This window comes from Sphaeramia orbicularis, chromosome 11 (assembly GCF_902148855.1).
Source record: "Sphaeramia orbicularis chromosome 11, fSphaOr1.1, whole genome shotgun sequence".
Lineage (NCBI taxonomy): Eukaryota > Metazoa > Chordata > Actinopteri > Kurtiformes > Apogonidae > Sphaeramia > Sphaeramia orbicularis.
In genome coordinates this window covers 5,604,041-5,629,855 of record NC_043967.1, presented here as the reverse complement: position 1 = coordinate 5,629,855, position 25,815 = coordinate 5,604,041, and the positions used below count along the sequence as shown (strand labels likewise).

The following is a 25,815-nucleotide window of genomic DNA, read 5'->3' as shown; positions in this document are numbered from 1 at the left end:
TCACAGCTCAGATGTTTCATTCAAATTCACACATGGACATAATACGGTATAATAGTTCTGCAGAACTCACATCAGAACAATACGAAGCCGAGCCCAGAGGAAGAACAGGCCAATTTCAACACTACACAGAATGAGCAAATTTTGATTGATGATATGGGAGAAATTGGGTTTGTATCTGTGGGACTAACCTGAACTCATTCCAACTGTACAGTACTTAACTGTTCCTCTCCATTAAATCAGACAATATCAGCAGGTTAGCCCTCCCTGATACAGTCAGTCTTGTGGATTTGGTGTAGAAGAAGAATGTTTGTTTTGTAGTTGTGATGCACAAGCATAGATTGGAGAGTAAACGGAACTTTGATTGTAGTTCAGTTTCCAGACCAGCTTATAGAGAAGACGGCTGATAAGAACAGGAGCTGTGTGCTAAAGTCTACACACACTGTGTTAATGGGTAACCCTGGTTTTACTGCTGCCTAATTACTATTAAGGATTTATTCAAAAACATATAAACATATGGTGAAGTGGACAGTATCGTGGGGTAATTACCACTGATAAATGACATTTAAAAAGCCTAAAGCTGAAACAGTAGGAAAAAAAAACAACTATTACCCATTAACTTGACCAAATACTTAAAGTTACTAACTAGCACATTGACCTGTGGGGAACCCCAGGGTCTAAATGTGGTGGTTCTGATGCTGGGCATAGCCGACTTTAGGGAAAAGATGTGAGTCTATATTTAATAAGTACTGACGTAAAATTGTTTGGTAAATCATTCCTTAAAATTTAAATGACAATTAATATATTAATACTGATATCCGGGGCTTGAAGTCAGTAAATGCATCGTTCCTGTTTTTAACTTCACTTCCCATCATGCAGCGTGGTACTGTGCTTCCCAACAACTGTTCTGGCCATAGCAATGTGATTGTAAGGCTATTGTATAAAAAATGACTAATATCTGCCAGAATATTAGTAGTAATAGTTATTTAATCGTCCATTAAACAGAACATGATATACACACACACATACAGTTTGGCTTTCTATAATAAACATGAGTGAAAAGGCGTAAGCTGAAGGAACAGCTTATTTATGCCAACCCTATTTACAAAAAGGAAAGCTGTGGAAACAAAACAAGATAACAAGATGGTGCAGTTTTAAACAATGAGATAAATAAACAAATAACACAATCTGAGCAAAATCTTAGACTAATACTAATAATTGGCCTATTTTATCCTAATATTTTGTATTTATTGAATACCTTATAGTTTTAAACATCCTTTTAAATACAGTGACTAATGTGGATGTTTTTAATTCTGTATCCAGGTTATTCCATAATTTTACTTCAATTACAGATATACATTTGCCTTTTGTGTTGGTCCTGGTCTTTGATTTCTTGATTGGTCTTAGTGGATATTGGTTCTATCAACTTACTGTTTTCACTAGTTTGTTCATTGACCAAACATACATAAATATGACAAACTGCAGCAGTCAGCTGCGTACAGAGTTAGTGTGATGTCCAAGTCCACTTCCCTTTTATAATCTAGATAGATCAGATATACTGTACTGTATATTGTCTTACCTGTATATTTCCTATAAAATGAGGTAAACTATTCATGGAAACAACACCATGATTGTCCATCTACTCACATCCTATTTATCCATGTTCCCAAACACTATAGGAAAACCACAGATGATCGAAGTAAAGACAGAAGGTTAGAACTGAGTTTATTTCACCTGTTAACCTGTATCACTACTAGATAATGGCATCAGTATCATACAACATTATTGAGAATTGATCATAAAGTAAAAACAGACATAAAGGTACAGGTGTGTTCATCTACAAGATAGATTGTAGAGCAGAGGTCACCAACCCTGGTCCTCGAGGGCTACTATCCTGCATGTTTTAGATGTATCCCTCTTCCAGCATGCCTGACGGTCGTTATCAAGCTTCTGCAGAGCTTGATGATTGGCTTTATCGTTTGAATCAGGTGTTGGAAGAGGGATACATCTAAAACATGCGGGATAGTAGCCCTCGAGGACCAGGGTTGGTGACCCCTGCTGTAGAGCCACTGTGAATGTCACATGACCATTTGGTTCAATCGGAATCTGAATGTTAGGTTGTGAAATAATTTGCTAGTCTATGGATAAGATGCTTCACAAAATAGTTGTTTATTCAGCAAAATGAGTTAGTTCTGTTCTCCCACAGGCTTCAATTCAAATAGAGCAGCATCTGGTCTCATCTCAAAGACCACATGACATGTTTACACTTGTGGTTGAAATCTCCCATCTTTAGTTTGAAGAGAACAGAACCAAAGGCACAAAACCAGGATGGTTTTGACTTCAGCTTTCAGTCCAAATTACAGGCTGAAATAGAGCACTGCTGCACCGTCAAGCAAATATTAGTTTTCACCTCTTATCAATATAAGTTGTTTCACAGTGACAAGGAGTATAAACAAATATATCACAGACAAAAGATAAAGTTGTGACGCCCTTTGAGAACCATTTTCAGTCTGTAGTGGAGGAAAAGTAGCTCTGTTATAGTGTTTGTTTCCTTATTTCAAATATTGCATTAAAATCAAACAACAAAAGAATTATATAAAAAGAAAGTCAAACATTCAAAAAGGAGCGGGATGAAGTTTAACTTATAATCTCCCACCCCCTTACCTCATCCTTCACCTACCATAAACTCCTCTGTCAGATTCCATAAGTAACTCAGAAATCCTCACGTCAGACTAAATTCTGACTAAGCATAAAACACAAAATTGCTGAACATATCAAGGATAGACTGTTCATTTTGCAGCAGCATTTCACTACAAAATAAACTCTGTCCTTTTCGTAGCAGTAATAGTGCACATATCAAAAACAAAAATAAACTCTGTCCTTTTCATAACAATAATAGACATATCAGAAACAGAAGTACACTATCCATTTCATGACAATAATGCACAAAAATAATCGTCATTTCTTAGCAGTAATATGCTCATCAGAAATAAACTATGTCCAATTCATAATCATACCCATGTAAAAAAACAAACAAAAATAAACTCTATCCATTTCATGACAATAATACCCATAAAAAAGGTGTGATGCTGTTGCAGTAGAACAGTGCATCCACTTTCAGGTTTTGGTAATAGAAGTTCAACTTTGGCCACATACTTGAACCTCCTCAACTGTTTTTTCTCAGTGTGGAGGAACAGTGTGAATGTATTTTGAGCTCCTCCAACATTACCAAAGGCCCAGATCAGCCACCCTTCAGAGAAAACGCATTCATGGCTTCTCTTGTACTGATCCCATTCTTTAACTCAAACCTCATGACCACAGGTGTGGAACAGGACGTAGATCGATGTATTATTTTTTCTTTCTCTTTCTTTCTAAGCACATTAAACACTGAGAGGCTCTGATTTCCTCTGCAGTGAAGGGCCTTGTCACATTTGTGTGTTACATTTTCTATATTTTTGGATGCGGTTGTGCCCCATGTATTTCTGATGTGATGGAGACGATATAAGCCTGGGTTTACTGTTGAAGAACAGTGGGACAGTGTGGGAATAGTGACCTCTGTGACTGTCTGTAGTAAATATGTTCATGATGGAGCTCAGCTGCTTTCGTCTACACATACTGGTGTGTGTAGTGTAGAATGGCTCTTGTTGACATTCATATGGAATGTGCCATGTACACTGTATGTGGGTGAGCCAAACTGCAGTGTTTACTGTTAGCTAAACCAGTTTGTCCTGAAATGACAAAGTGTCCCACATTATCCTTGGTCCCATGTCTGTGATAAATACTGATTCTGAAGGGAATACATTATATCAGTCCAGAAGTTTAGGTCCAAATGTGTTGACCATTCAAATAACTTTTCAGAAAAAAAAAAAATCACAACCTTAATCTAAATAAAACACATTTGTTTGGACATAATGTCAGTACTTGGTCTCTTTTTCTCTAGGGGGAATACAAATTACTAATATTTATACTGAAATACTGTGAATAAAACTACACTAACAAAGTATTTAGAAGACTACCTCTCAACATAGGTTACACATATATGTAAAACTGCATTTTATAGTTTTATCATTTACGCAGATCTGGTCACCCTGGATCACCTGCAGAGATATGACTTCAGGCACTAAGTAACAAGACACCATAGTAAAGCTCAAACTGGAGAAGTTCAATTTAAGTGGCTCCAAAAAGAAACCAAAAAGTTTTGAACAACCAGGAGATTGGTGGATGGCAGACACCAGTACTATGAATTTGGAGATTGGCTGTCAAGTAGGTGTATCTATGAACACCTAAACAGCAGGATGTGTCCTACAGCCATGAAGACAGAGGACGGACGGACAGGAGAGACAGACTGACAGACAGACAGAGAGAGGACGAAATGACAAGAGAGAAAAGAACAGACGGACAGACAGACAGACAGAGAACTGACAGAGACAGACTGACAGAGAGGGTTAAGGCTCATTTATTCTTCCTTTGCGAAGGGAAAATAAATGTTTGTTCATTTCTAACAGTGTCATGTATCACTCCCTTCATACTTTCGTGCATCCAATGCATTGGAATGAGTGTTTCTCAATCAGTCCACCAGAGGGCGCCACTCTTAATTAACCATACTGGACAAATACCATGAAGAAGAGTAAAGGTTATTTAGAAGAAGAAGAAGAAGAAGAAGAAGAAGAAGAAGAAAACGACGATGACGAAGAAGAAGAAAGTTAATAACAAACATGGTGACGACAGAAGAGGTTTTACTAATGTTTGTACTAATGTTGATATTGACAGTGGGTCTGGAGGAGCTTAGATACGTTGCATAGGTAGTGCCTCCCCCCACGACTGGGGGTGGGGGAGGGGGGGGTGCAACGAACATTACCACTAAAGAGGGGGAGGGGGCACGACATACTTATACAAACTAACGTCTCCCTCTCTGCTTTCTTGTTCCAAACGAGGGGGGACTGTGTCCCAACACCCCCTGGGGGGCCCCCATTGAGAAACACTGACGTAGAGCATAAGTGAGCCCTTAGAGACAGACAGACAGACAGACAGACAGACAGACAGGGTTAGAGACAGACAGAGAGGAAGACAGAGATCCGTCTATTTAAGATGCTCTACTTGGTTTCAAGGGCAACTGATTCTGAAACAACAAAATATAAAACGTGTGTGTTTGCGTGTGTATGTGTGTATTAGTGTGTGTAGTGTTAGGCTAGGATTACAGGCACTTAGCTCACAGCGATATACTACTCTCATAGGCTCCAGTGCACCTCTCCGCATACTGATTAGACACAAGTGTCGGAGTGTGAGATAGAGAGAGAGCCACAGATTCTCTAGGAGTGTGCACACTTGTCAGCGTGTCTCTAAGTAGTCGCAGCTTGTGTGAGAACATGCGTGTAGGCTATGTGTATGTGTGTGTGTGTGTGTGTGTGTGTGTGTGTGTGTGTGTGTGTGTGTCAGACTGCTGTTGCTGTCAGCCCTGAAGCACCTGATACACATAACAAATGCTTCCACACACTCACATATTAGCTTTCTCTGTTAATTGCCACTGGAAACTAGCATTAGTTATGTTACGACCCTGAGGTCGTATATGTATATGTGTCGTTTATTTTGTCATCCCATACTGGCCTGTAGAGGGCCAGTGGTGTATATGTGTGTACATGTATTAGAAGTGTGTGTGCTTAAGTGCAGGTGGTTGTCCCAGATTCGAGGAACGCGCGTCCTGCGGATTGGCCAGCCTGGAATGCATGGTCCGCTAATTGGTGGAGAAAGACGGAGTTCGCCTTTAAAATGAGCCTGATGACAGCCCAGCCCTGCTCCTCAACCTTGCCCTGCTCCCAGCCAATGCCACCAGTTTTGTTTTATGATTTCTGAGAGAGAGAGAGTTTTGGAATTTCAGCATTGGTTTTTGATCATATTGTAAATAGTTTGTAATCACCACAGCAAATGCTAAGGATGAGAAGTCCATTTTATTTTTATCATGTTTCCTCCTGTTTTGAGTTAGGAGGCCATGTTAGACCTGTGTATTTTGGTTTCTTTATTTTGATTATGTTTATGTTTATGTTTACGCATTTGGCAGACGCTTTTTTCCAAAGCGACTTACAGGGGAAAACCAATTAAATCACTCAATCAATCAAATTAGGCATTGATTAGGGAAGTTTAGAGTGTTTGAGTTGGTTTTGTTTGTTATTTTGCCACTGCTCCCCCTAAAATAAATAAATTGCTGCTTGGTTTTGATTTAACATATACTGTCATGGTCTTCTTTGGGAGTGGGATTCGAGTGGGAGTCATTTTATGTTATGCCTTTTGTACCCCTAGAGTGTAACAAGTTCCTTGCTCCTTTAGCGAATTATAAATGAAAATGAGTGTATTAACAACTAGTGTTATGGAGCTACTGCTAAAGAATTAGCAGCTTAGCCTCATTTAACACAAGTCTTTTCTGTAGGTCTGCAACAACCCTGGACAAATACGAACATATAATGGAATCTTTTGTGGAGTTCATTTCAAGTCAGAATTGATCTTAACAACCAGTTTAGTGCTCTGTAAGGTTAATGAAATTGCATAATTTGTCTTTTTGTGGAAACTTCTATTGAAAGCAAACATCTGTTGTCTGCCTTTGTGTTTGAGTGCAGGCAATAAATACAGATTGTCTCCTTTGCACTCTTTCACGTAGACTGTAGTACTATTTGGAAATGATGTTATGAGTCTGGGGACCTCTCTGGGACATTCTCATTAGTCAAGTCATCCTCCAGTGCGTCCCTAAGTTGGCAGGTAAGCTTCTGAATATTTATTTGTGCTTTCTTTCCTGTATTTTTGGAACTGGGCTACGGATATTAGCATTAAATAAAAACATGAAAATGCAAACACAAGATTAAATCCAGTCAAAGACCATGACATGCACTGATCACAAAATGCTAGTAATTATTTGTCAAACACAATGAAATGTAAGCTCATAGTTAGGAAGAAGAGAAAAGAAGAGGATTAAAGAATTCACTAATAGAAATTAACAGAAGTCAGCTGCAGTTTGTAGAAATGTCTCCATTACATATAAACTCTAATGTCGTAGCCTCTGTCTGGTGTAAAAAAGCAGCATGTGTTGGTGACCTGGCTTTCACACAGTGAGATAAAAACCTCCACAAATACAAATCCAAGAAGAAATCATGGCTGTTGATTTGAATTGCAGCTGAACACACTCCTAAAGGAGCAACACTGTAGTGCATTTTTATTTTTTACAACACCTGGCCACGATTTTCACTGTGCATGAGCTTCCTCAAACAGACCTTGAGAACAGATCATTTAGAAAGCAGAAAGAGGACTTGACAAAACAGATCCCTGCCAATCCAAACAGAAACAGCTGTGCCTGGGTCCTGGGGCTGCTCAGCGCTAACAGTGCTAATGGCATTCACATCCGTGTAAATATACTGGGGAAACCACGTACAAACGCCCATTTGCATCTCTGCCTCTCACATTAAAGACTACCGAAAGCCAAACAACTACACTGTTTAAAAAGGAAGTCAAGGGGTGTTACAGTAGACTTCAACAGCTGTTTTTCAATGAGAGTTTAGCGTGTAACCATCCTCAGTCACTTCTGTGTGAGTCACAGTTTGGCTGTAACTAACACCAAGGTCAAGTTTTGACGTAAACTTAGAAGAACCAACACGATCAATACAGTCATCCATGCACAGCAACGGAAAAGAGCCTCTTTTTGTCACAGCATTCACTTTCGTCATATCTGTGTAGATCCATGGAGTACCATCCGACTTTGGCACCAAGATAGAAGAGGAGGCCAAAACCCACACCGATGTCATGTTTGATCCACGTGGTGCGAGATGAAACATCAGCAACAACATTAGGAACTGTTTAATTATGTCAGCCAATTGAGTACGCTGTGACTCAGACAAATGCAATAACAGAGAGTCAAGCTGAAGAAAAGACTCCGAACACACCATCATCTGGTTCTGGAACACCGTCAACCTTCTGCTCCAGTATATGCTCCTCAACAGCCAAGGCTGGACCTACAGTACCTTTTACACTGATGTTACAGACTGAGTGTTGATAATACAGCTTGAACAGATCAACATGATAGAGCTGAGTGGATTTTCTACGACCTGGAGCTGCTACAAGATATACTCAGTGCCAATGAAAACGCAACACTTGAAGATTCTTATATTTTTTTTAAATCGATGAGGATTTTTATTCCATAAGCTCTTTGGAATTAATCATAGGCCATTTCTATACAGTAAAAATAAAAAATCACATTCAAATTTGTTGACAAAAAATAAGGATAAAGAAAGAAACTCAAGGACCCCCAAAACCAAAAGTCACACAGCGGTCCCGGAGGTGCTGCAGCTCAATGTAGCAATCCTGCTGTGGCGTGGTCACACGTGCTCGTCCAGGGCGAGGTTTGTCTGCAGTTGAGCCAGTTTCTTCATGCCTCTGTTGCATCCTGACTATGGTGGACACATTGCATCTAAAACGGCGTGCCACCTGCCGAGCAGAGATTCCAGCCTCCAGGAGCCCCATAGCATGGCATCTGTGGTCACGTGTCAGTCTAGGCATCGCTGAGTTACTGCAAATGATTTTCGTGCTTTTCAGCTTGCCGTTATATACAGAACATGACCACTCCTTAACTGACCACAGTTCCTTAAGTTGAGCAGTTTATTGCTGAGCAATGAGAAAAACAAGTCTTATGAATGCAGACAAGTTCATTCAAGCGTGACAATAGCTCAACCCATCTCAGGTTGTTAAGAAATTGTCTGGGATTATCTTATACAGGTGAAACTTAAACATATTGATGCAGCTCAGGAACAATAAAACACATTCAAGTGTTGCGTTTTCATTGGGACTGAGTATACTTTAAATCATAGACTCTGTTTTTCGCTGTGAATGAACCTGTGCACTATACTTGAAACAGTGAACGAACCAGCGGTAGCAGTGCAAGGACCTGATCACCAGGACTAAACTCATGTGGCTCTGCATGACGCTCTTACATTTATTTCATTTTCTTTTGAGCCTCTTCAGTTTTTCCTTAGCCATGGAACCAGCCATACACACATGATACCAAAACACAGGAAGTTGTTATTGGCTTTGGCCACAAGAAGAAATCCCATCTTCCTCTCACCATCAACAGTGCAGAGGTTGAGATGGTGAGTAGTTTTAAATTTCTTAGTGTTTCTATCACCAACGATCTCAGCTGGCACTTAAGCACCAGCATGATTGTTAAAAAATCAACGGCTTTTCTTTCTGCGCAAATTAAAGGAATTTACCTTAAACTGCCAGATTTGATCAAATTTCTACCTTTGCATGATTGAAAGTATCCTTACCTTCTCACTTACAGTGTTGTTCTGTAATCTAACTGTGCAGGATCCAAAACCCTTAAACAGCGCCGTCTGTTTCACCCACAGGACCACTGGTACTGACCTACCAGATCCTGATGTCATGTACAGCTCTAGGCTTCTGTCCTGGGCCTTAGGTACTGTAAAGGACCCTACAACTCCATATCACATACTTAACAATGTATGGTGTGTGTTTTATTTTTGTACTTGAGTATAAATAACGCACTTTATCTTCATGCACTTTTTCCAAGTGAGTGTTGGTGGATCTACGGGGGCAGCTGTCTTTTTATTACTCTTATTCATGTAATTTTTCAATGTTTTTTTTTTTTTTACCTTGTGCTGTCTTTCGTGTACTTTTTATGCTGAGCTCTTGCAACTCCTTTTCCAATGCAGATTTTCGGCAAATGGCAAATAAACTGATTCTGATTCTGATGATGGCAAAAACCATGAACAAAGTCCATCAGATCCTTCGGTGCTTTAGCAGACATCAACTCAGACCTCAGAGCTGCTAAAGGACCACTCACTGAATGACTAAAGCCCAGATCATTTGGGCTGAACTCTGTCCTGTCCTGCACAGCCTCTGAAGCTGCCAACATGAGCCATAGAAGCCCTTCTTTCCAGTCTCTACCAAGTTCTGTGCAATGAGCTCTGAGACGAGACTTCATCGTCTGGTGGAAGTGTTCCAAAGCTCCCTGTGACTGTCTGCCATGCACATGAGAAGTCTGTTGGTTATGGTTATGGAGCAGGAAGGAAAACACAGAGCACGCCCTGTTCTGGGGTGGTCACAGTGATCAATATGGATATTTCAGACAATATGATCTGATGATGGTACCAGTTGGAGGAGTATCTTTGTAACAGCTGAAAGTGGGTTTATTAGTGAAAACTACAGAATATTAGCATTTTTATTCTCTGTAGAACTAACACAGAAAAAAAAAAAAGAAATGTACTCTTTTAAACAATGAGCGTGGCCATTATAACTAGCTGGGTTTCCATGACCCTCAGAAATACGCAGAATGTACATGTACAATAGAAAACTGGTAATGGAAATGCAGAAGTGTCGCAAAAACTGTCAAAGATTGCAAAAAAGCTTTTTCTGCTCTCATGAGATGGTTTCGGAGTTGTTTGGATAAAGAAGAATAGTGTACCAGTGTACTGTAAACCCATGGAATTGATTTGTCCTGAGTTCATGTGGTCCCGGTGGTTTTGTCCCTGTTCATGCGGTCCCAATGGTTTTGTCCTGTTCATGTGGTCCCGGTGTTTTTTTCCTGTTCATGTGGTCCCGGTGGTTTTGTCCCTGTTCATGTGGTTTTGTCCTATTCATGTGGTCCTGGTGGTTTTGTCCTGTTCATGTGGTCCCGGTGGTTTTTTCCTGTTCATGTGGTCCCAGTGGTTTTATCCTGTTCATACGGTCCCAATGGTTTTGTCCTGTTCATGTGGTCCCAGTGGTTTTATCCTGTTCATGTGGTCCCGGTGGTTTTGTCCCTGTTCATGTGGTTTTGTCCTATTCATGTGGTCCTGGTGGTTTTGTCCTGTTCATGTGGTCCCGGCGGTTTTGTCCTGTTCATGTGGTCCCGGTGGTTTTGTCCAGTTCATGTGGTCCCGGTGGTTCTCCTCAGTCCAATGGCTTCCCCTATGACCCGGTACTCAGGCCAGGTGGTTCCAGTTTGTTCTGTCCAACAGACACTGGCTTTAGTGGAGGAACTGCTTCCCCAGGGCAGGACATGTCTGGGGACACCAGAGGTTCAAGAACATCACACAGTTCAGGAAATGGTACCCGGGTCACTGGGAACTTCTGGATCCACAACTGGTTGATGAATTCCTGCTGTCCAATTGTGTCCCATAAATCCATAGTGCGTGTCCATAAATGCAGACTTTTCCTTGGGCCAATTCTGCGTTTCCTTCTTCTGTAGTTGAAGACAGTCAGTGCAATAGCAGTGGATGAACCCACACTACAGTGGCAACACTGTGGAGGTTTGGATCCAACTGAGTCAAACATCTGCCTCAAACCAGAACCAGAACGCAACTAGACAGGATTGGACCACAATGAACACATGTGGACAGACGGGACTGGACTAGAATCACACAGCAGAACAAAACACTGTTCAATGGAAACACCTACTGTTTTATTCCCTAAAGTAATGAGAATCTGTAAGAGAATCAATAAAGAATTGGATCGATAAGCAAAATCAATAATGGAATTGGAATGGTTAAATTCTTACTGATTCCCATCCCTATGTGGGACTATTTTCTTTTGCTATGTGGTGTATTTATACTACTTTAGAAATGTCCACTGCACAAGTAGTTAAACTTTTAGGTTGACGAATATGACCTAAAAATCTGATAAAAACACATGAAAGGTTTGTTTCAATGAGGAGGTTATATTTTTAAAAATGGAAAAACTACATTCATCACCAACAAGTAAAATACAAATTTGATTTGAGTTCCAAACCTGTATTTTCATTAAAGAACCCTTTAGAATGCACACAACTTTAATAGGCTCCCATATGGGACCAACACAAAGCACTCCTGTTTCTGACACTGTCTGACTCCTCACACGTCAGAAAAAAGTTATGAAAAGACTGGTTTAAGATGATGCAATGCTCACTGATAGGTTGCACAAACAACAACTCTTTGGGCCTTGAAATGGATGAACTACCTAATGAAAGTGACTGAACACTCCCCCTCCCATCAGACATTCAGATGAAACAGTAGTCTGTGTATTATCAGCCAAAAGTTCTACTCTCCATTTTACATCTTCTTTTCTATATATAGTAATTATTCTTTTATCTGTTTATTTCTTTGTATTTTATGGATTATCTGTTTTATCTTGTTGTACAGTGTCCTTGTGTGTCTTGAAAGGCGCTTATAAATAAAATGTATTATTTTTATTATAGTGGACCTTGACATGTCCCCTGGTTTCAAATGTCCATCTAATGGACAGGATCAGACTGTGGTATAAACAGCACATGCCCTGGACCACTAAATGATATAAGTCAAACTCAGTTCAATTCAGGGGCCACATATGATCCCAATATGATCCCAAGTGGGCCAGACAAGTAAAATAATACCATCATAATCTATAAATGATGTCAATTCCAACATTTTGTCTACGTTTCAGAGTCAAGTAAAATTGCATTATGAAAATGTTTCCGTCTACAAATTATCCTTTAAAAAATGGAAATAACCTGAACAACCATGTTTAACCTCAAATTTTCTTAAGAACATTAAGTGCAATTTTAACAAAATTCTGCCTCAGTTTATCATTCACACGTGCATTCTGACGCACAGATCACAGTGGACCTACAAAAACACAGAACATTTAATAACAGACAGAATATTAGTACAACTACAAAAAAATGTAAAGAACTTTCAGGTTGTACATGGTGGTTCAGGTTATTTACATGTTTTGTGAATGGATAGTTTGTCAGTGTAAACATTTTTGTGTAATTTTACTTTTATACACTAACACAAACAGAAACATTTGGAGTTGTTATTATGATAGTATTGTACTGGTTCTGACCCACTTGAGATCGAATTGGTCTGAATGTGTGTAAAATGAATTTAACATCCTTGATTATTAAGGTTTTCAGTTTAATTTTTTCATTTCACATATTCATCCCGTGGATTGGATTGGACCCTCTGGTGGGCTGGTTTCTTGACACACACTAGGCCTTAATAGATCCTCCAGAACCAGGTGGGGGTAGGGTTAGTCTAAAGGCCAGGCTGTATCTTACAACGCTGGTGCATCCTCTTATGGGAAAATATACAGGAGCATTTTATAGCTACAATCTACCTGTAGAATAATGAGCCATAAAAGAAAGCATACCTCAGTTCTACATATGTTTAGGTTTATGACAGCCATGTTAGTGGACTATGCACACTCCTCACATATCAAACTAACACCTCTGGTATCTGGGGAAAGGGTAAAAAAAACTCTGTAAATGAATATGTTTCAAACCAGTGGGACTTCTACCTGCTACAATAAATACAGTCTACCATCCACAGTAAATATAATATGAGACTAAATGTTCAGGTTTATTCATCTGTACTTGTCTGATAAATGTTCAGATCTATGGGTTAAATCAATAATCTGTCAACAGTTCAGTAAAACTATCAGGTGTCCTCATCCCAGATCTATGGTACTGGACTCCTCTGATGGATCCAGTATTCAGACCCAGATCCAGTATTCAGACCCAGATCCGGTATTCAGACCCAGATCCAGATCCGGTATTCAGACCCAGATCCAGTATTCAGACCATGTTCCAGTATTCAGACTCAGATCTAGTATTCAGACCCAGATCCAGTATTCAGTCCACCAGATGGATTCTCCCTCTAAACATGGTCCATCTGTTTGTTCTCTTCTATGTGTTTGTTCTTCATAAACACATTCAAGTCTCATAATGGGGCAGTTTTTTTTGTCTGAGACTATTTATTGATTTTTAACGTTTTTACTCCTTTGTTTCATGGTGTCCACACAAAATCTTCTTAATAAAACCACACTAAAAAAAAAAAAAAAATCAAAATGCATTTCAACTTTAGTTTAATTTAGAGAAATAAAATCAATCTAAAAACATCTAGATCCTTTTTTTTTTCATAATTCATGCCTGAAAAGGTTAAAGTACAAGTTAAAGTCACACACTACTGACAGGGTTCAAGGGGATTCAGTGTCTTATTTCTTTTTATCACTTCTCCACTGTGTGTTAATGCATGTATCATATGCACCCAGTTAATAGTATTGAGTTGCAGGTGCTGGACTTACACCTGTGCACTTGCGTAAGGTTTTGAACGTCACTTCATGTCAGTCCTCAGGGCATCTATAATCATATCACATTATCTATCTGGGCCTGTTTTAAGGGATTTATTTCTTCATATTTTTATGATTCCAGTGACTGTTATTATCTTGTTTTTACTACCTATTGTTATAATTATCACTGTTATTGGTTTTATTGTGTTTCTTTCATGATTATATTGAAAATCAAAACCTCTCTTTAATATATAGGTGAGTAACAATAAAAAAAAAAATTGATTGAAAAAAATGAAGAATGTTTAAGGATTTAAATGACCAGATATTTTCAGCTAATTAATACTTAACAGTAGGGCCTCCTGCTTCTGTCTGTTATTATGATTTTTAGGACACAATGCACTCTGAGGGTAACTGGACAAATAGCAGTTTGACATCACCTTAAGCTCAATAATAACATTAGGGTTATTCTCCCATTTATCATCACTATCTGGGTTTAATGACAGTTTTATACAAAATCAAATCCATACTTGTCCAGTTTGGACCCAGTCCCGTTTGTCCAGTTTGGACCCAGTCCAGTTTCTCCTTGTAGGTGTTTCCATTGAACAGTGTTTTGTTCTGCTGTGTGATTCTAGTCCAGTCCCGTCTGCCCACTTGTGTTCATTGTGATTCAGTCCTGTCTAGTTGTGTTCTGGTTCTGGTTTGAGGCAGATGTTTGACTCAGTTGGATCCAAACCTCCACGGTGTTGCCACTGTAGTGTGGGTTCATCCACTGCTATTGCACTGACTGTCTTCAACTACAGAAGAAGGGAACGCAGAATTGGCCCAAGGAAAAGTCCACATTTATGGACATGCACTATGGATTTATGGGACACAATTGGACAGCAGGAATTCACCAACAAGTTGTGGATCCAGAATTTCCCAGTGACCCGGGTACCGTTTCCTGAACTGTGTGATGTTCTTGAACCTCTGGTGCCCCCAGACTTGTCCTGCCCTGGGGAAGCAGTTCCTCCATTAAAGCCAGTGTCAGAACAGAACAAACTGGAACCACCTGGTCTGAGTACAGGGTCATAGGGGAGACCATTGGACTGAGCAGAACCACCGGGACCACATGAACTGGACAAAACCACTGGGACCACATGAACAGGACAAAACCACCGGGACCACATGAACAGGACTAAACCACCGGGACCACATGAACAGGACTAAACCACCAGGACCACATGAACAGGACAAAACCACCAGGACCACATGAACAGGATAAATCCACTCCATGGGTTTTACAGTACACTGATACGCTATACTTCTAGATCCAAATGACTAAAAAACCACCTCCAACTTCTTTGCGATCTTTGACAGTTTTTGCGACATTTCAGTGTTTCCATTACCAGTTTTCCATTGTGTAATTCACATTTTGCATTTCTGAGGGTAATAGAAACCCAGCTAGTGTCAGGTTAGTTTGCTATCCCTGAGTTAGGGCTGTGGGTTGCATGTAAATCCCTCTGTCTCAGAATGAAGCTAAACCTAGTTCTGCAAAGCTTCTGACAAGTATGAGAAACCTCCACAACATGGCCTTGGTATTCTGTATAGGACTCCAGAGTTAATTCAGCAAATAAATAACAACAGAGCAGTCCATAACATGTGGGGTTCAGGCCACGACAGCGGTCAGACTAAATCACACAGCACCACTCACCCTCACATTACACCCTGAGGCCAACAGTCGCACTTGGAACCATAAATATCCCTCATAAATACTCCTAAGAAGGTGATTTTTCTCAGTCGTAGTTATTTATATATTTATTTGCTCACAGTTCAGAATGAACACTTGACACCAATGATCTGAAACACCTTGTGTTTTGTGAGGAAATCTTATATGTACAAAAATATTTCAAATGTTGATCATTTCTGCACAAACTGAATGGATCATCTGGAGATTTATGATGTGATGACATCATTCTTTTCAGATTGTCAATACTGATTGGCTCCATATATTAGTGGTAATTACCATCCATAAGCGTCCTTTAATAGATGTTCCTGGTACCCAGTGCAGTCCACATACACGGACAGGATGGTGTGCACCTGTTCTTGAAGCGGTGGCCTGGCCTTTATTACCCATGCACACACACTAATGTCCCTGACGGTGATTAGATTCAAATTGGTTACAGCAACAGCAATGGCTGATCAATACCCTAATTTACCAACGATCAATAAGCAGCCAGAGTAATAAAATATTGTTATGAGTGAACCATTTGAAACCACTAGAGTAGAATAGAAAAGTGTGAGAGCAGCTAAAAGGCTGTACCTCCTTCAGATTAGTTGAATCCTCTTTGATAAGGAAGGTCAATGCACAATGATTACACTTTTTTCTTTCTTTCTTTTTTTTTTTTTTTTTAATTCTGTGGGGTTCTCGGACAGCAGTGGTTTCATTTGGTTTCATTCTTTGTTCATGTTGTAACATGCACCCTGCCTGCACCCCCACAGTGCATGGGGGATTATTCAGAGCCTTGCTCAAGGGCAAGAGGGAGGGAAGGTGCTCTTTTCTTTATGGTTCCAGTTTGGGGATCACCCCAGCTTTACTGATTGAAGAATCACTAAACTTTCAGAGAAAGAGATGAAAATTACTTTTTACTGAGATAATATCATTTTATTGCCTTTTCTCAGCAGGGTTCTGAGTTATTTAATCACATGTTGTAAGTTTTTATTACTGTGCTCCAAGAGTAGTTCAAGTTGCAGCAGGAGCCAAAATTGGGGGAAAATGTCATGTAACCCCCCCCCCCCCCCCCCCCCCCCTGTCTATTGCTACTGTCACTATAATAAAGTGCTCACTTCTTTTTAGAAGTACAGCTAATGCAACTTTATTTTAAAAAGTCAAACAAAGGACAGAACAAAATGCAGCTGCCTTTTTTTGGTCCAAATCAAAATACTAAATATAACTATAGATGACCAGACTGCTTAGATGCCAAAACTTCCAGACATCAGATCGATTCCACTGGTCGACAATGCAAATGTTTCCAGAATAAAAGTAGTTAAAGGTGGGGTAAGAGATCCTGGAAAAATGGTTTGAGCAAACTACATTTTAAAAATACACAATTCATAGGTCCAAACCCCTTTCTACAGACTTCCCCCTGAAGCCACGCCTCCAGAGTACCGAATTGTACTCACAGAGGGGGGAAGGACAAATGGCAGTTGAATTTGATTGACATATCACCATTCAATCATTTTGATGGGCTGGTTAAAATGATTGGATGGTGTTTTTTCAGTCCTGTCCGTTCCACAGGTGACTCAAATTTTTTTTTTTTTTTTTTTTTTTTTTTTGTGTTAGAGCATTTAATTAGTTGCAATCAGGGTGTGAAGGGGATTTTAGGCAATATAGTAAAAAATGCTCCAGGAAAACTTCTACTTCCCCCCCTTTAAACTTTACTAAATGTGAGTCTCTGATCCAGACTAGTCCTAAATGCTGGTTGGTTGTAGTTTCACAGATACAGTCTGGGCTCCAAATGTGAAACTGTAGAATTAATGATAGAATGGGTTTAAGTCCAAAGGAATATTAGTGTCAGATCTACCAGATCTACTTTAAACACCGTCTGCACATGACAATACATGGACTGTACAGGTTCTATCAGTGGAACATTTATACATCTATTGGATAAATGGACACAAACCAACATATATGTGGAAGAACACACCATCATATGGATTAAAACATGAGCTAAACAGCACTTTGGTCATTAGTTTTCTAATTCATCTGATTAAAGTATGTCAGATTTAACACATTTAATGTCTCAAGCAGATATTTTCTAAGACATAGTAGAACAGTGGTTTTGACGGTGTACTAACAGAGTCCACACATGGGCAGAGGTTTTTGGTTTCCTGTTATATTACAAAATTCTGAATTTAACATAATTTTTTTTCCCCATAATGTCAAATAAATGATAGAGTTGCAGCTTTGAACTATTCAGTTATTCAGTGAGTGTTTGCAGAAATAGCTTTTACTTCTTTTAAAAATTATGGCTTCAAAGTACCATCTCATTCAATGTGTCACACAACTAAACCCCAGGTGGAGAAAGGCTTCATTACCCATAATTCCTGGCTGCTGAAGAGCACTGATGCTGTCATTTTGCACCGTTTAACAGATAAATGTTGGTTATTTCAACACTGGCTTTTCCGCCTTTGTGTTCCTGAACAACGAACATGGGAGTATGACTCATCTCCCAAATTATGAGTCTGAACTGCCTCTACAACACAAACATACTGACTCTGACAGACACATGCCACTGACACATACACAACACAGTCAACAAATGAAGCGACTCACCAGATGGTAGGCGGCTCGGATCCCTCCACCTCCAGGTAGTCGTACTTCTCCTCTGTCTGGAAGTCTGTAAAGATGACAGAGATGGTGTCTCCAGGTTCGGCCAATAGGATCCAAGTACAGTCGGCCTGGTTACCATAGTTGCCGGGGTAACCGGGACTGGTCACCACCCCACTGCCGCCCCTCACAGTGCCCCCACATGTGTCCTCAGCTGTCAATCAAATCAGAATGACAAATAGAAAACCTGGGTTAGGGAGAGGAGGAGGGACCGAGGGGCGGACTTTTTTTGATTAACTTTTTTTTCTTTTGGACAGATTTCTTTTTTATATTCACAGCTATATTTTATAGATGGGGCCAGTCAATTAACCAATGTTTCAATTTATATCCTTTGGCAAAGAATTTGATCTAATTCTGTGTAGTCTGGGCCTAATTTCTCCACCTTTGGCGTCGATTTGAGGTCAGCCAGCCCTACTCCCCACCTCTCTCTCCCACCATGAGATGATTCGGTTTTCCTGACCTTAATTTTTAGTTACACTCTTTCTTTTCAAATCAACATGTTATTTTGTGGCTTGAATGTTAGAAATGGATGATTTTCTCATGATACATAAACTATCCAATCATAGATGCTGACTGAGGAATAGAATGGAGCTCTTCCATGTTTTGGATATGCATACAGATGGTCATTCATACTGATTATCAGCCAATAGATACTAGAGGGTTCAGTTTGGTTTGAGCCAGTTTAGGAGTTAAATTGCAGTTCCTGTCTCAGTCACTCAGAGATGCTGTCCTCTCCTCCAATAACAACTTCAGCTTTCCTCCAATCACAGAGCTCCGCTCTCGTCTCCTCCAATCGCTACCAAGGAACTTTTACATTTGCTTCATCCCAATTGGCTGGATTTAGCATCAGGCTACCAATCATGCTGTGTTATTTTGTAAACATATGGACCAAATGTGATGATTGAGGTTTTTGTCATTTGAATTGTCTCTAATTGTTGATCACATCTGACTGATAGCATTATTCAAACTCCATACTAGTACTGATTACTGTATAACAGATAAAGACACATGGATTGCGCTGTGCACACGGCATAAATTATACACATATAATTTATACAGCCACACTCAGAGAGAATAAACATTCTACATTGGACCTTGTTGTGTCACTGGGACAATGGTTTACTTATGTAATGTAACTGAGCTCAGTTTACTTTGAATCCATTAACTTTCTGAACAGGCCAATGTTTTAATATCCAATCAATTGTACTTTATTTACAGACAGAATTTGTCAAAAGCAAATTGAGCCCAGTCCAGTATTCACTGCCCCAGTGATACAAGGTGCAATGTTGAACCTTTTTTCTTAGAGTGTACAAAACCAACTGTTAAGATGGTATAAATTATACCTGTATAATTTATATTAATACACAAAAGAGGCAATACTGTATGTAACACACTCTTACAGTATGCGAGTTTCCGTCACAGCAGTGAGTGCAGTTTAGGACTACGTCAGTTATTAGGTGCAGACGGAGCCACAGCAGATCTGTTGGGTCCTAAAGGGCACTCACTGCTCCGCTGGAAAACACATGCTTTCTAAGGGTGTAGACAGGTAGGCTGTCAGGTATACATGCACATCCGATGGGCTGGTCCAGGCCGTGCTGCCTTCAGGGACGCATGTACACATGACAGAGATAAGGTAGTGACCAAGCCAGACTCCACCCACAGCAGGGTACAGAGAATAACTGTGGTCTAAGACTCACACTGAGCAACAGACGATAACAATCAGAATGAGTAGAAACATTAGCAGAAATATTCAGATTGGACGGAACAGAGTGCACTGACTAGAGACAGGAAATACATAGAGGCTAAGGAGGGGAACAGAAATATATAGGAACAAACAGACACAAACGCAACTAGACTGAAAGAAAAACAGAAACAGGATTGATTTAAGGAACACGTTGAAATGTATCAAATAGGAAACAGGGACAAGATGAAACAGAATAATTGATTTGAAATTAATTACAAAATTGACTGAGGCTTTTCAATAGATCAAGGGTATGAAATTAGGAACAACAAATGCTTTACAGTCCTCAGTGTCACAGTGAAACGTTGCTTATACCAAAGCGTGTTGGCACAAGCTGGTAGATGTATGACACCGAAGATGAAAACACAACATGCATCGTCCCAAACATCTGAAAATGAAGTGCATGGTTTAGTCGGTGCAGTTCATATCGGAGTCCGTCAGTCAGAATCAGACAGACAGAAAGACAGACAGACATGCAGGTAGACAGGCAGGTAGACAGGCAGCCGCTGACAGACACTCCATTCACCTCTGCAACATATTCATTCAACAGCCAAGGAGAACTGTGTAAATGACCCCACACCGACAACCAGGTCCTGCTCAGACCACATAGCATTTAGGGAAGACCTGTGGTGGAGTAGACTGAGCCTGTGCAGTATGAGTGGGGACGAAATCCACACTGAAAGACACAGTGGCACTAACAGGAGGATGACACAGGTTTAACACAGCACCAGGCCATAGGATAGGACTGGTGTTCAGTGCGCACACACACACGCACACACACACACACACACACACACACACACACACACACACACACACACACACACACATACACTACTGTGCCAAAGTTTTGTTTGTCCTTCAGATTAGCTGTTTTTGCATTTAGTTTATATCTATCTATCTATCTATCTATCTATCTATCTATCTATCTATCTATCTATCTATCTATATATATATATATATATATATATATATATATATATATATATATATATATATATATCAAAATCTTTAGACCAGTTGAAAAGTAGCTACAATTTACCTTTTGCACATTTGGATCTTAATGAGGTTTTAAGTAGAGCTACAGTATACAAAAGCAAGAAGGGGGAGTGAGACAAAAAGCACTTTGAAAAAGTAATTTATTGAAAACAACAAGTAAACTGAAATAGGCTGTTTATCAGCTGATCAAAAGTTTAAGACCATCGCTCAAAAAATTACAAAAAACTCTCCAAACCAGAACAAAAAATGTTCTCAGTAGGACTCAGTAATGAGTAGCTCCACCGTTCTTGTTAATCACTTCAAAAATTCGTTTGGGCATGCTTGATGCGAGTATTTCCAGGAGGCTGGTGGGAACATTGCTCCAAGTGGTGAAGATGGCTTCACGAAGGGCATCAACTGTCCGGAACTGATGGCCATTTTTATAAACTTCCCTTGCCATCCATCCCCAAATGTTCTCTATGGGATTTAAATCAAGGGAACATGCGGGATGGTCCAAAAGAGTGATGTTATTCTCCCTGAAGAAGTCCTTCGTCAAGCGAGCATTGTGAACTGCAGCGTTGTCCTGTTTTTAAACCCAGCTGTTACCACACAGACAAGGGCCCTCAGTCATGAGGGATGCCCGCTGCAACATCTGCACGTAACCAGCTGCCGTTTGACCACCCTGCACCACCTGAAGCTCCAGTGTTCCACTGAATGAAAAAGCACCCCAGATCATGATGGACCCCCCTCCACTGTGCCGGATAGAAAACATCTCAGGTGGGATCTCCTTGTCATGCCAGTAACGTTGGAAGCCATCTGGACCGTCAAGGTTAAATTTTTTCTCATCAGAGAAAAAAACTTTTTTCCACCTTTCAATGTCCCATGTTGGATGCTCCCTGGCAAAGTCTAAACGGGCAGTTTTGTGGCGTTGTAGGAGACGAGGTCTTTGAATTCGTTTTTTGTGTTTGAAACCCTTTTCCCGCAGATGCCGTCTGATGGTTATTGCGCTGCAGTCGGCACCAGTAAGGGCCTTAATTTGGGTCGAGGACCGCCCTGTGTCTTGACGGACAGTCAATCGGATCCTCCGGCTCAGCGCAGGTGTAATTTTTTTGGGTCTACTACTTGACTTTTTTGTTCCATAATGCTCAGGATCTGTCAAAAAATTTAGAATGACTGTCTTACTGCGTGCAACCTCAGCAGCAATGGCACGCTGCGAGAGGCCTTGCTTATGCAGCTCGATGATCCGACCACGTTGAAGAAGAGAAAGCTTCTTAGCTTTAGCCATCAGGAGGGCATGACCGTGTGAATGCCCCACAGAAAATGAGAATTTTGAGCAGATTTTGGCTTTTATAGCCTGCAGTCTTAAACTTTTGATCAGCTGATAAACAGCCTATTTCAGTTTACTTGTTGTTTTCAATAAATTACTTTTTCAAAGTGCTTTTTGTCTCACTCCCCCTTCTTGCTTTTGTATATTGTAGCTCTACTTAAAACCTCATTAAGATCCAAATGTGCAAAAGGTAAATTCTAGCTATTTTTCAACTGGTCTTACGATTTTGATCAGGTCTGTATATATATGAATGCCATGATAGCTGTTCCATGTCCTCCTGATGTGACTGTGACAGTTGACAGACAGGTGGAAGGGCCTTGAAGTGCATCAATGCATGGTTTTATTAAGAGGAAAAGAATGTGTAAGAAGGGATTACAGAACGTGTAAGTGTAACAGACCTTTGGTGAGTTTGACATTAAGTGTCTGTAGCGTCAGCAGCCTTCACACATCCTGTACTTCAGTTTACTGCGTACCATTTCTGAAAGTCCTTTAACATTAAAAGTATTATCCCATCTTAAAACATGCAGATCTGGAGGATATTTGGTATATTCATTTTATTTGGACTATGATGTAGTTCAGATTGTTCCTCATGGTGTTGTGTGTCATCTGTGTGTTTCAGGTTCAGATGTTCTGATATAAAATACAGTGACATTAGTTCAGTGTTCTGGGCACGGTGGTGAAAAGTTCAGATACCAACAGACAGAAGGGATTATGTTTAACATGTTCATTAGGACAATACGAAAAGAAGACACTGGTTTTACCTGGTGAACATTCATCTGAGTGAGTGAAGTGAGTGAGTGAGTGAGTGAGTGAGTGAGTGAGTGAGTGAGTGAGTGAGTGAGTGAGTGAGGGAGTGAGTGAGTGAGTGAGTGAGGGAGGGACATTTTGGAAAAACATTAAAGAAGAGCTGGAAAAATGTTGGACCCAAACCTTCCCATGGAGCCTCTGTTGTTTTTATTGGATGTGTTTCCCAATCATCTGTTCACTACAGAACAGTGTTAGAACCTGATGACTCTGACCTGGCTGAAGCCTGAACCTGCTGTGATTGTTCAGTGGTTGCACAAAGTCAAACATGTCCACATGATGGAGTCCATGACTGCTTTGTTACAGCAGAAAAGGGCCTGTGGTGCTTTTATTAAGAGGTGTTTTTATTCAGATGGACTCCAGTCACTGAGTATCTGGGTTTAGACTCCTACACCTTCACTGCTTAAATGTGGTTTAAATGACCTGTATTTTTGGTGCAAACTCATGTTTATGTGGTTTCCTTCTATGTACTGTTCACCATGAGGAAGAGATTCAGGTGAGTAATCACAGAAAGACTAATGGATTTGTGATACTGAGGATATGACTGAGGTTGGACAGATTTGATGAAAAATTGGTCATGAAAGTCTCCTGCACCTTTAATGAGGAAGGAGGAAGAACCGTGACCATTTAGAAATAGGAAATAACAATTTGTTAGACATGTTTGTCTTATATTATGGTTTTGTTTGTTCAAAAATATTTGTTAGGGTTAGGGTTGTTAGGGCTATTTGTTTAGGTTGTTCAGAAGGACCAATTAAGGCTCCAGTTTCAAAGAACTGGAATTTTCTGTCAGTGATTTAATGGTTCAGCCTTTACAGGGTTAAACAGTTTCAGTTTCAGCCACATCAGTATGTGTGAAGAGCATGTAAATAGCATATACAGGAAATGTGAATGACAAAGCAACAAAAGTACAGCATTTCACCAAAGTTAACAAGATCCATTGAATGGAATACTGTCCAAGCCCTGAATAAAATTCAAAGAGCTATTGTTATTGATGTGAGTTTAGCTTCAGTGAATTTGCCAGTTGATACGAAAAAGGAACAATAGATTGAGTAATAAACAGAGTTTATAAAAAAGATCAAATGATAACCTAGTCATGGTAGAAATAATGACAAAAGGCCATGATGAAAATGAATATGAAAGGACAAATGGAAAACTTGGACAGACAGCAGCAAAAAAAACCCAAAAACAAAACATTCTGAGCAACTCTGGTGAAAAAAAAGTATTCAATAGTTAGTTTTCCAGTTAAACTAAATAATATGTGAATTCAGGGGTGCACTGACAGAACAGACGTATGTATGAGTGCATATACATGACAGTCATTTAAGTATTTGTAAGTATTTTTTTCAGATTAAAACAAGTATATTAGTACAAATACATAGTTTTAGATTTTTCCCACTACAGTTTGACTATGACGTCTGTCGGTAATGAAGGCGTTTGATCTGGATGAACTGACTTCTGTTCTGGGCTTTTTTCTGAGAAGGAAACCTGAGGAGGATGAACTCACACTCAAGCCCCAGCGCACTGACCCACAGGAGGAGGAGGAGGAGGAGGAGGAGGAGGAGGAGGAAGAAGAGGAAGAAGAGGAAGAGCTACTGATGGCCTTTTCTTCGCCTTTCCGTCCTTGCCTCTCCTCTCTCTGGAGCTACCGCTGCCCTTTTTTTAAGTTTTTGTCCTTGCTCTCCTCCTCTTTAGACTTTTCTTCGCCTTTCCATCCTCGCTCTCTCCTCCTCTCTAGAGCTTTCACTGCCCTTTCCTTTGCCTTTCCGTCCTTCCTCTCTACTCCTCTCTACAGCTACCACTGCCCCTTTCTTCACCTTTCCGTCCTCGCTCTCTCTCCTCCTCTCTAGAGCTACCGCTGCCCTTTTCTTCGCCTTTCCGTCCTCCCTCTCTCCTCCTCTCTAGACCTACCACTGTCCATTTCATCGCTTTTCCATCCTTGCTCTCTGTCCTCTCTAGAATTACCGCTGCCCTTTTCTTCGCCTTTCGGTCCTTGCTCTCTCTCCTCCTCTCTAGAGCTACAGCTGCCCTTTTCTTTGCCTTTCCGTCCTTGCTCTCTCCTCGTCTCTAGAGCTACCGCTGCCCTTTTCATTGCCTTTCTGTCCTTGCTCTCTCCTCCTCTCTAGAGCTACTGCTGCCCTTTTCTTCGCCTTTCCATCCTCAATCTCTCTCTCCTCTCTAGAGCTACCGCTGCCCTTTTATTTGCCTTTCCGTCCTTGCACTCTCCTCCTCTCTAGAGCTACTGCTGCCCTTTTCTTTGCCTTTCCGTCCTTGCTCTCTCCTCCTCTCTAGAGCTACCACTGCCCTTTCCTTTGCCTTTCCGTCCTTCCTCTCTACTCCTCTCTACAGCTACCACTGCCCCTTTCTTCACCTTTCCGTCCTCGCTCTCTCTCCTCCTCTCTAGAGCTACCGCTGCCCTTTTCTTCGCCTTTCCATCCTTCCTCTCTCCTCCTCTCTAGACCTATCGCTGTCCATTTCATCGCTTTTCCATCCTTGCTCTCTGTCCTCTCTAGAATTACTGCTGCCCTTTTCTTCGCCTTTCGGTCCTTG

The 25,815-nt window shown here is 40.4% G+C and overlaps 1 protein-coding gene across 1 annotated transcript in view; it reads right to left on the bottom strand.

The window, feature by feature from the left end:
• LOC115428800 (CUB and sushi domain-containing protein 3-like) overlaps positions 1–25,815 on the bottom strand; it is a 965,368-nt gene that overhangs the window by 525,536 nt on the left and 414,017 nt on the right. The window contains exon 5 of the mRNA XM_030148025.1: positions 18,365–18,572. Coding sequence (XP_030003885.1) covers positions 18,365–18,572 — 208 coding nt within the window. The remainder of the gene's footprint in view (positions 1–18,364; positions 18,573–25,815) is intronic.